A 12,252-nucleotide genomic window follows, 5' to 3' on the forward strand; every position below is an offset into this window, starting at 1 on the left:
AGTTTTGCAAACAGAACAAAATGTGGCTTTTCTTCTTTAGTTACTAAGATTCGTTAAAGAACTGACAGACAACCGAGAAAAAATAAAGATTGCTTCCCATTAAGACTTTGATACTCCACGACAGAGAAGACAGCTTATTTACCTTCTCTCAGATGACTTAACTGGTTCCTTTTGTGAACCTGTTCTGCGAGTAGCTTCTCTGATACCATATGGCGCTATTAAAAGCAAACAGATAATGTGGAGATGAGAAATTCACTCTTTGCCCAAATAACAACATACAATTGTGTTATACATATGCAACAGTGCACAGTCTGTGGCTTACACAAAGTTTAGGAAAAAACCCACAAACTTTTACAAAGAAAGTTTGTAAGGGCAATTTCTTCAAGGTGTAAAGAACTACTTTAAAACTGCTTCAAAGAAGGCCCTTCAGCTGTAAGAGGCTTCTAGCACACTCAACATTAGCTACAATACAGAGAACGCTTTTCAATCTTGTTAATTAAAAAAAATATATTCCCTACATTTCCAATGTACGGCAAATAATCCCATCTTCTTTTGTCTGACAAACACCTCTGCTATAAAGCTTAGCTAATGAAATTGTATATATAAAATATATACAGTGTAAAATGAAATTGTATATATAGGAATTTTTTGCTAACACGTTATGCAAATAGTAATTCTCATGCAGACAAGCAGAGCCAGAGTTGACTTTTCTCATATATTTCTGCAAATTTCAAACAGTAGAACATGCTTATTGCATGTTCAGTATATGTGTTCTTGTAAGACTCATTTCAGCATAGAAGCACTAGTATTGCCATTTCTTAAATGCAGAAGTTTCAACACAATTTAAAAACTCAGTTCTATGTAATGCTAATATTCTACATGGTTTCATTTTCAAATAGGCTAAATAACCATGGGCAACACAAAGAAAAGTCACTCTCTCTATTTCCAATTAATATGAACAGTTACTAGAGATCAGAAATCACTGTATCAAGCTTTTCTATTTATTCCCTTAGCCTCTATTCCTCTCAGGTGTGTCAAATGGTGTTAAATACACAGGCTTCTAAAAGAGTGGAAGATCTTAACAAATCCCTAGTATTTCTAGTAGATAAGTGTACTATAAAAGCATTTAAATCTCTCTTTGGAAGCATTCCAATGAGCACTTAAAATGTCTGTAAAAGTCCATCAGAGCTGCACAGCAGACTCACGTGTTGCAGGCTGAGCGCTAACAGCAACATGGACCATTCCGGTAGGAAGCTTCAATGCACCAGTTAAAAGTTATGCTTGTACTGAATGAGACTTTTTCAGAGAATGATCTTCAGCCATACTGGTTTTTACTGTCAATCATAATATTCTCTTCATGGAAGAGAGCATTATCTCCAGCTTTGTTACACATTTATAAATATCCTTAAAATAACTGGAGAGATGACAAAATGCAGATCCTCAACGGTCATGTTGTGCAACAAGGAAACTGCAGACGTGAGCACTCATCAAGACATGAAATCAATACAGATCAACATATCTAGGCAACAGTATTTCAGTCATTGTCATCAGGCAACAAAAAGCATTAACAAACTTACGGTCTGTAACGATTGCATCAAACAATGTCCCTTTACGCCATATTGGTCTTGAAGAATCAGAAACCAGTGCATCGAGGTAGTATTTCTCTAAACCATACTGTCGGAGATTAGCTCTGATATTTTCATCTGGCCCTCTCCATTTCTGGTTTTTCCTGCTTGCCTTGCCTGAGAGAGAAAGAACACACACATTCTCAACAACAAACTATTTCACCGGAAATTCTTTCGTATAGTCTACCATTTATTTTTAGAGGAATTAAGTCGCAAAACAAACAAACAAAAAAATATCCTACCTTACTCTACTCACCATCACAACTATTTTGTTTAAATTTCCTAATGATGAAAATACATGAGAAACAGTTCCATGGTACCATCTGCATACGGTCACATCTTTTTTAAACGTTTATTTTTAAAGATGTTCACTTTGGAATATCACTATCCATCCTATGTAGTAAATCCAACAATTTGCACTGCAGTTTTTCAGAGAAGTAAGAATGGGACTAGACTTGCTGGGTTCAGTTATGAGCAATAAGAAAGCACACAGTGGTTGTCATTACTATTTTGAACTTCATTTTGCTTGTCATTATTCATTTTATTGAGCATTTCCTGTTTAAGAATTAACAGGATAGCTTAGCTAGGACACACACAAAGTGGTCAATAAGAACAAGTGTGATCAAATAAGTGCTTTATCTGGGGAGCCAACTGTCAAAACACTCACTTTTAAGTCAAATCTTAAGGCATCCTCCACTGAGGAAAATACATCTAGATCCGTAAAGGACAATAGCACTATAAACCATGGCTATATATAGCAGAGGACTGATGAAGAATGTAACTTAATACGTATTTATAATTGCTTCTGAATGAGACATTCCTGATCTTTTCAGGAAAACTGATGATTCCAGTCTGAAATAATCCAAAATCAAAACCTTGATTTAAAGTTTCCTGATAAGAAGTGTGGTTTTGTATTTTCAATCAGACATTCTTATGAAATAAGGATGAAGCAGGCAGAAAGTTAAGGCAAAAAATGAATTTTCAAAAAAAATGAAGTGAGGCTCAAACCCTCCAAGTGCAAGGTCTTGCACCTGGGTCGTGGCAACTCACACTATCAATACAAGCTGGGGGATGAAAGGATTGAGCACAGCCCTGACAAAAAAGACCTAGAATTACTGGTCAGCCAGCAATGTGCTCTCACAGCCCAGAAAGCCAACCATATCCTGGGCTGCATCAAAAGAAGTGCAGCCAGCAGGTTGAGGGAGGTGATCCTGCCCCTCTACTCTGCACTGGTGAGGCCTCACCTGGAGTACTGCATCCAGATGTGGAGTCCTCATTACAGGAGAGACATAGACCTGTTGGAGCGTGTCCAGAGGAGGGCCACAAAAATGATCCAAGGGATTGTACACCTTTCCTATGAGGACAGGCTGAGAGAGCTGGGGCTGTTCAGCCCAGAGCAGAGAAGGCTGCGAGGTAACCTGATAGCGGCCTTTCAGCATCTAAAGGGGAGCTACAGGAAAGAAGGGGACAGACTCTTTAGCAGGGTCTGTGGTGATAGAACAAGGGGAAATGGCTTCAATCTTAGAGGGTAGATTTAGGTTGGATATAAGGAAGAAAATCTTTTACAGCGAGAGTGGTGAGGCACTGGAACAGGTTGCCCAGAGATGTGGTTGATGCCCTAGAGACTTTCAAGGCCGGATCAGGCTCTGGGCAACCTGATCTACCTGTGTATATCCCTGTTCATTGCAAGGGAGTTGGACTAGGTGACCTTTAGAGCTCCCTTACAGCTCTAAGGACTCTATGATTCTACAAAAAATGTATTCTGAGAGTGCTTAGGTACTGGAATGGGCTGCCCAGGGAGGTGGCTGAGTAACCATCCCTGGAAGTGTTCAAGAAACATTTAGATGTTGTGCTGAGGGACATGGTTTAGTGGGGAAATATTGGTGGTAGGTGGATGGTTGGACTGGATGATCTTGGAGGTCTTTTCCAACCTTGGTGATTCTATGATCCCGTGAAGATGAACACTGACTTAAAATCATCTGCCAACACCACAGAATCACAGAATTGTAGGGGTTGGAAGGGACCTCCATAGATAGAGTCCAACCCCCCTGCAAAGCAGGCTCCCTTCAGCAGGCTACACAGGTAGGCATCCAGGCGGGTCTCGAGTATCTCCAGAGAAGGAGAATGCACCACTCCCCTGGGCAGCCTATTCCAGTGCTCCGTCACCCCCACTGTGAAGAAGGTCCTTCACATCAGTATTCTTAAATTCCACACAGTAAGATTTCAATGGCTTAAAAATATGTAACACACCTAATCCATGGATTGTGTTGTAATCTATATCAGTACCACATACATATGCTCCAAAGTGTGCTGAGGAGATAAGGAGGCCACCTGTAAATGGGAGAAAAGGGGAAAATTATGAATTGCTGTCATTAATGTTATCTGCATTACGATTTTTTCCACGGGAACTTCAGGAGCCTGCACAGGTAGCACACTAGACTCAAAGCTAAACCTAATGAATAATAATAAAATGACAAAAGAAATAAAGAAAGTAAAAGAATTAAAACTACAATCCACTTAGAATCACTGCACAACTATAATCACAGATAATAACACTAAGTTCCTTGTTTGTTATACCCGATCTTCCTCATCTTGCTATGCCACTCATCACTTCGTAGTTTTCTGTATTTTAAAACAGTTAGACCCTTTGATCTTTCAGGAATCAAAATTGTTATTCCTATTCTACAAGTACTTCTAACAAACAATGGAGAAGTTATTACCAAACAGTGTCTGATCTCAAAGTTAGTCTCCTTCATCAAGTCAAAAATTAAACTGGTTGTGTATGTGGCCATACCTTTATGAGGTAGCAATGGTCAAGAACCTCATAAATATAATTGTCGCCACTGTAAATGTGAGTATCAAAAAAGTTTTCTTAATTCTTTTGCTAATTGAGAGTTATATGCAGATGTATTTTTTTCCTGTATGCTGCTACTTACTCAATACATTTACTTACTTACTTATCTAATAATAATTCTAATTCAGTTTACCACTACTACTGGGATCTGCATGTCTAATTTAAAAAAAAAAAAAAAAAAAAAGGTAAAAAAAGTCTTTAACAGCTTCCAAACGAAAAAAGAAAGGATGGCAGAAGATTATCAAGATTATCAAAGACTTGTGTTGTTGTTAATCAGGAGGTATAGAGCTAACAGGACAGTTTAAGACTGAACAGTAACCAAGAACCCAGCTGTGAACTCCACCTTGCTGATGCCAACTGCTTATAGGTAGAAACAGTTCCACTAAAATGAGAGACAGTTTCTGCAAGACAAGAGGCCACCAGCACCAGGAGCACCCAAACTGCCTGTGTGGATGACACCAACTCTTGCATTCACTGGCAGCCTGAAAGGGAGCATCTCAGGCAGCTATGCTGCCCCACGCCAATCACTCAGCACAGACAAATCTTTAACACATATTGCATGTGCAGGCTAAAGGTCCTGTGCCGGAACACTAGAAAATTCTAGAAAATATTGTATGCTAATAAACTCTACCAAAACTGAAGATGAGGGAGAAAAAAAAATATCTGCTTTTTCTTGTGAAATGGATCAGGGAAAAGCAAGGTTACTCACCCCATAAGAGTCACCCATTCCCCTCGGCTGTAATCCCTCAGAACAGATGGGCAGTACCTCCAGGGGTCAAGACAAATTTAGCTATCCCTGACCCCAAGTAGGGCATACCACCCAGTCCTACAAAAAAAGTAAGAAGAAAGTACTTTGCCCATCTAAGAGTATTTTTAATCACAGGAAAAAAAAAAAAAAAAAGGAAAGTATGAACTTAGAGCTTTTAGATCTCAGCCAGTACCAGTTAAATTGTGTTCACAAAGAAGGTGCATGGATATTTAAATGCTGTATATGGTCTGCCCTATGACCTATCCAATACTAGATAGACGTATATAAAGGATTAAACAGAAAATCACTGCATCCACTGATGACTGTTAACAAAATGACAATGGCACAGGACTTCATGGCTTTCCATCAGACAGCGTATATTTTTCCTATCTTCTGAGTACAGATGAGGGTCTGGGCATCTCACTATCTTCCAAAATGTCAAATTGGCAATTCTTGCAATCTCTTGAAACTATACAGCATCATGAATTGGCAAAGGGACAAACATCTTCCCAAAATACAAGCAATACGCTTTGTGAGGTAATAATAACAAATTGTCTAAGAGGACAATATAAAGTATTCAGATAAAAGACTAGACTTTTTTCCTCAAGGTTTCATTTTGCCCAACACTGAGAAAAAAAAAAAACAACATATCTGAAATGTTTATGGAACTTACATTCTAGAAATCTATCATTCCAATTCTGCTTCATCAAGAAAAAAAAAAAAAAAAGAAGGAAAAAAGAGGAACAAAAGCAGCGTAGTTCTAAGCACTTTTTATTCCAAGGACAAATTCCAGTTGTCCACTAATACACTAATCTGGAAGACATGTGATTTGGTTCATTCAGCAAAAGCAGTTTGCTTCCAAACAAGCAAGCACCATTTTGCAAGGCTGGTAATATTTGATAATATTTATCTTTTCAGCATTAAAAAAAAATAAAAAAATGGGATGACATCAAGGTAGGTATTCAAGTTGCACCAAGAAAGAAGTCTGAAATACAGGTTTTTCAAAGTACTCCTCTAGTCCTGAAGGTATGCTCCTTCCAAACCCATCAGCTCACATTCACTGCATCACTCACAAGTACCTCCCTATATTCCAGCAATAATCCTATAGAGGCCGTAAGAGACTACTGCAATTCCTGAGTCTTACTCAGCGAGAGTAGGTGCAAAGGAAATGCCACTGTTTGGTCATAAATAAAGCTTACCAACAGATACAGCATAACCCAACACCTCCAATGTCCCCATGTACATTAGTCGCAAGTCTGTACATTACAGGTACCTAGTGCATAAGAATATAAAATTCGTAATTCAAATCATTGGGCAGTTTGGGGAGAATTTCATGTATGTTATACTTTTGGACTGACTTGTTTAAGTCTTAACACTTAATTTTTAATTAATTTTTAATTAATTAAGTCTTAACACTTTAATTTTTATAGCTTCACTGTTTCTATGTGATTTTTTTCCTCTAACTTTACCCTTCTTTTGTTACTTAGTTTTCACTCACAAAAGAATGAATTTGAATTCTCTCACAATTTTTTGTGATATTGGTTTAGCAAATAAAGAAACAAAACTGACAACAAAGTGAAACAAACTGCCCAGAGGTGAACTAGAGGAATTTTCTCAACCTTTCAAAGCATACAACCTAAACACAAGCACAAGGAAGATGAGTAAATTTCATAAGAAATAATTATGCATGCAAAAAATCAAGTCATATATGAACACAAATATTAAAAACAAAAACATGTAGTTTACTAAAGGCTTGTGTTTCTGAAAATACAACATTCCGGATGTATTTTCTATGGTACAGAGAAGCCCTATGCTAATAAGAATTTGTCCTACTAGTGATGCTGTATTGTTGCCTTCACTCTTCCTAACTCTTTGTAATGATTTGTGCAGTAAGATCTCTTCATTCTCTTACTAATATAAGCATTTTTACTTGTTTGCAGCTCACAACCTGGCACCATGGATCTTCTACTTCAATTACAAAACAGCAGTTTCCCTTAGGTGAGAGGTACAACTATGCCACACACTTTATTTTGTGGAATAAAAGCTCCCCCTCCTGGTCTAACTATGAAAATTCTCAGCTGGGGAGAACAAGTGGTATGTACTATGCTGTCCTAAAGAGAAGATGTGACAGTAGAAGGAATTGACCACTACTGAAGGCTATGACCTAATAATCACTACATTGTGTTACATGCTCAGAAGTGTCCTCAAGACTTCTCTAAATAGTCACCTCCAAAAATGCTGCTCCACTTAACATTTTGAAAGTGGCTGAAGGGAATATTGAGAGACATGGTTAAGTTCTTAGTTACTTTGGATTTTAAGTAGTACATAATACATGTAAACTGGTGTTTAAACCATGTTACATTAAGAAATAAAGAAAAACACCCTAGTTAAGATAGTTTCTTTTACACTTCTTAGAAGTCTATTTAACTCTTCTGAAGAACTCTTCTAAACTCCTCTCCTTCTCCCAAAATCCCTCTCAAGATTCATTTTATAATAATCATTTTGCTTTCAGTATGATCTCAAATCTCAGTCAGGCACCCGAGGCTGCTGTACCAGGTAGAAGCGCAGCACAAGCAGTTACACAATCTCTCAGTTTTTTTCTTTCAGTAGGAAAAAAACACATACCTGTTCCAACAAATGGATCATATACAATATCATTGGGTTTTACTCTCCCATGGTTTGCCATGATGAATGACAGACAGGCATCCATGCTAGTATTTCCAATAAAGTGTCTCTTTTTTATACTGTAGGACTCAATAAGTTCTCTTTGGCCATCCGCAATCTGTTGAAAGAATTGAAATCGCTGTCAGGTCTCCGATACAAAAGATAAGAAGACTAACAGATTTGCTTAAGTAACACTATCCAACAAACAGTGAACGCTTCCTTTCATAACACATCAGTTTGCTTTCTGCCTTCTGCAGGTATGACTGATTTTTTTCCAAGCAATAGAAACACTGATGCAATACCTGATAAATACTTCAAGATAGAGATCAAAGTATGTAAACACTTTAGGGTGAAAATTCTTCTTAAAGAAATACAAAATAGTGCAACTTTGCTATTATTCTAGATATCTGAATAACAATTCCTGGCAATTCAGAGTTAAAAGAGCTCCCAAATAATAAGAAGGACATGTTAACAAGTGTATGCACATAGCCAAAGGTCACATAAAAGTTCTATCTTCACTGGCTTTCCTGTTATACTCAAAATCAAAATTGAGGATGAGGATAGTATTGACAGATAAGAATTTAGTGGAAAAACAAAGCCCAAACACTAACATTTTTTCCATCAGACTTCCAAAATACATTGAAGATGACCAAAGCAGTCTGGATCAGAACGCAGAATCACAAAGGTTGGAAAAGACCTCTGAGATCATCCAGTCCAACCTTCCGCCTATCACCAATATTTCCCACTAAACCATGTCATATGAATTCCATCTTGTATGTGGAATATTTGATGACTTCTACATCTTGTATGCAAGTATTTTAAGTTCAGCTATAAAATGTGTGGAAGGCTCACCAGAGAAAACGCAGTTCTTTCTCCTTTTATTTTCTACTACTTTTTCTTCTATTTCACAGTAAATTGAAAACCCAATAGCAACAAACATTAAGCACTTCCAAAGTGATACTATCTTTACCTTTCATAGAATGGCTTGGGTAGGAAGAGACCTCAAGGATCATCAAGCTCCAACTCCCAATTTAATTTAATCCACAAATTTTCTGACTGCTTGAATGTAGTGGTATGTTCTAAAGCTCTTCCAATACAATTCTGCTTCCATTAAGACTCAATACAACTTTTACATTTCAAATTGAAAAATGTCACTTTCCTCAATAGAGAAGTCCTAAAATGGAAGTAACTGTACTTACGCACCCATCTACCAAAATAGAGGTCAAAAGGTTCTTCTGGGACATTGTTAGGATCCATTCCATAATCTTCCAAAATCCAGAAGATGTGTTCTGGATTCTTTAGATTTACCCTTCCGTTAAATGGTAGAAATTCAAGAGCCTAGATAACGAAGAAAGAAAAAGAGCCTACACATTCTAGGTAAAATTTTTGAAATATGTACCCTACAAACAAACAAACAAACAAACAAACAACACAACGACCACCAAATCAAAAGACGCTCTGCAATTCTGTCCATGCAAAATAACAGATTATTACTATAAGTACATTCTGATGTTCCCCTGGATTTCTAAAATGCCTTTCTTGTGAACACAGACGGCTCAAATGACTGAGGAATAAAAATCAGAAACATCAAATGTGTTATTAATTGAAGAAGACACAATTTTAGAGGAAAAGAACTGTGCATGCTAATTATGCAATTTGCAAGTTATGAAAACAATATTTCTGACAGACAATAAGATATAAAATTTCGGTGATGTGCAACTACACCAATGTAAGTTTTCAGCACTACTTCACATATATAAAAACTGAAAAAAACACTAAGGGGATCCAATTATTAATCAGATAATTTCAGTATCAGTAAACAAAGTAAACAAAATCAATAACAGTTAAGAAATAGAATGTGGAAAAGCTAAAAACTAACAGCAATTTAGAAAAACTTCCCAATTAAAATATTGATATAATTAGAAGGAGAACACAAGTGTGGACTAGAACATGAGGACAGAACAGAAAGTTGGCAAACAATCCACAGCTTGCAAATAAAGTCACTGAACTGGCTTGTACCACATTTTACAACAATAAAAGTCTAATACTGAGATCAAGTAACAGATTTTCTTAAAACTGTCTTCTAACTCCAGCCATATAAATCTTAAGAGTTCTGGGCCATAAGTGTACATTTCTGCATCTGTGAAATCAGCACAGTTATACGTTTGCCTTATGCGGTCTGTTTAGAAAAAAATATCACAATGTCAGGGATTTATTTCAAGGGAGTGTTAAGTCAGACACAAAGATCCCATTTAGTGTTGACAAGACACTGAGCTGTTAACTGCTTTAAAATCTTCATAAAACCTAAACTTCAATATATCTTAGACAACATCGATAATCTACTGATGTTCTTACGCCATGTTAAAATAAAGGTTGAAGAACTCAAACATCTACTTACATCTATCTTTTTTATCTTCTGTGCTTGGGTCAGCGTTTTATTATATGTATGAATATGTACTTTGTATGTCGAGTCTGGCTGTAGATACGGAAGCTGAAGAAAGGCCAAGACTGTCATTAGTACTGCTGCAGCATTAATCACTATGATGAAAGAAACATGGTTTCCAAACTCTTTACATGCATACCATCTTGTCCATTGGATAGTTCTTCAAGGATGCATAGAGTTCCCCTTCAGATCTGCCATGACCCCACAGCTCAAATATAGACCTGAAAACACCAATATTTTTAGATGCAGTAAGATGGGGAGGCTGTAAGATGTCTTAGAGACACATACTCCTTTCCACCAGTCCTTGTTGGCCAATGTATTTACATTTCATGTGATAATGAAGTGTGTTATTTAAGTCTTAGAGTATGCTTAAGTTTTGTTCTCTACCCACTAGAAACATACTGTCACAAAGGGCCATTTTGTACGCATGGATTTTCTCTAGGCAAAAGTAAACAGCCTAAGTCACTGTAGGTAAAACTGAGTAGTTGAATAACAAGCACTCAACAGGGACCATGCAACTCTTTGCAGAGTTGCCCAAACTAACTCTGAACAAGGCAGCAAAGACACCACAAACTAAATTCAGTGTGGCCAGAGAGCCGTACCATGTCTATGCTGCTTCTTGTCTATGGGCAAGTGGCTCTGAGGCACCTCTCAAGACTCATGGGAAAATGCGTTATCCAGATCCCTCAAAAAATGGCCAAAAGGAGCAGGGACAACCAATCTCTGGTATACAACTTTGCTCTGGAGTTTTGTAGAAGGAGCTGGGCTGAAGACTCAGATACAAGCTGTAGGCGGGTGACAAAAGGAATATGTATCATACCACTCCCTTCTAAATTTGATTTTCAATTTTTATCTATCACTGTTCTAATCTTTAAATTCCATTTATATTTTAAATTAAGGCACTAACTAAACAGTATTCAAGTCAACTAAGAAGTCAGCAGCACTACAAGATGAATACTGGCTCTGCAGTGAAGATCAGTGTTTCAAGACATGATGCTGATCATACATTAAGTAAAGAGGAAAAGCATGCTACATAATCACTCCTAATTTCTAGAGGTAAGCAGTGACTGTTTGTTACTGGTGAGACTGCATCTGGAATATTGTGTCCAGTTCTGGGCCCCTCAGTTCAAGAAGGAGAGTGAACTGCTTGAGAGAGTCCAGCACAGTGCCACAAAGATGATTAAGGGAGTGAAGCATTCCCTTATGAGGAAAGGCTGAGGGAGCCGAGTGAGACTTTAGCTTGGGGAAGAGAAGACTGAGGGGTGACCTCATTAATGTTTATAAATATGTAAAGGGTGAGCGTCAGGAGGATGGAGCCATGCTCTTCTCAGTGACATCCAATGATAGGACAAAGGGTAATGGGTGCAAGCTGGAACACAGGAAGTTCCTCATAAATACTAGAAAAACTTCTTCATGGGGAGGGTAACAGAGCACTGGAACAGGCTGCCCAGAGAAGTTGTGGGGTCTCCTTCTTTGGAGACATTCAAAACCCATCTGGACGCATTCCTGTGTGACCTAATCTAGGTGCTCCTGCTCTGGCAGGGGGATCGGACTAGATGATCTTTCAAGGTCCCTACCAATCCCTGACATTTTGTGATTCTGTGATTATAATTCTCCATACAAAATCAATACTCGCCACCATATAGCAATACAAATTTTCACAGTCTACATCATCGTTTTCAAGATTTTCCATCTCTTACTTTGCACATACTGTTCGTTTCATCAGTCCCCTTGCCATCTCTTCTGAAGGAATATTGAGAATCCAAAATGGAGACTGAAATAAAAAGAAGATGAGAGATCCAAACACCTAGATGGAGGACGTTACACGAATTACACCATTACATAATTCTGCACTACCAAAACAGAATATGTGTGCTGAAAAAAAAAAGAAAGGAAAAAAGAAAAGAAAAACTGTACA

The 12,252-nt window shown here is 37.7% G+C and overlaps 1 protein-coding gene across 6 annotated transcripts in view; it reads right to left on the reverse strand.

The window, feature by feature from the left end:
- The window catches only part of TRMT11 (tRNA methyltransferase 11 homolog), a 139,992-nt gene that overhangs the window by 125,163 nt on the left and 2,577 nt on the right, over positions 1-12,252 (reverse strand). For all 6 annotated transcript variants that reach the window (XR_002437549.1, XR_002437552.1, XR_002437551.1 and 3 more), the window contains exons 3-10: positions 12,035-12,108; positions 10,474-10,555; positions 10,290-10,382; positions 9,095-9,229; positions 7,853-8,009; positions 3,876-3,956; positions 1,578-1,742; positions 143-215 (exon numbers count right to left, since the gene is read on the reverse strand). Coding sequence is in view for 2 of the 6 variants with exons in the window: in XM_021393072.1 (XP_021248747.1) it covers positions 143-215; positions 1,578-1,742; positions 3,876-3,956; positions 7,853-8,009; positions 9,095-9,229; positions 10,290-10,382; positions 10,474-10,555; positions 12,035-12,108 (860 nt within the window). In the remaining 4 variants the exon portion in view is untranslated. The remainder of the gene's footprint in view (positions 1-142; positions 216-1,577; positions 1,743-3,875; positions 3,957-7,852; positions 8,010-9,094; positions 9,230-10,289; positions 10,383-10,473; positions 10,556-12,034; positions 12,109-12,252) is intronic.

Source organism: Numida meleagris, chromosome 3 (genome assembly GCF_002078875.1).
Source record: "Numida meleagris isolate 19003 breed g44 Domestic line chromosome 3, NumMel1.0, whole genome shotgun sequence".
Classification (NCBI taxonomy): Eukaryota; Metazoa; Chordata; class Aves; order Galliformes; family Numididae; genus Numida; species Numida meleagris.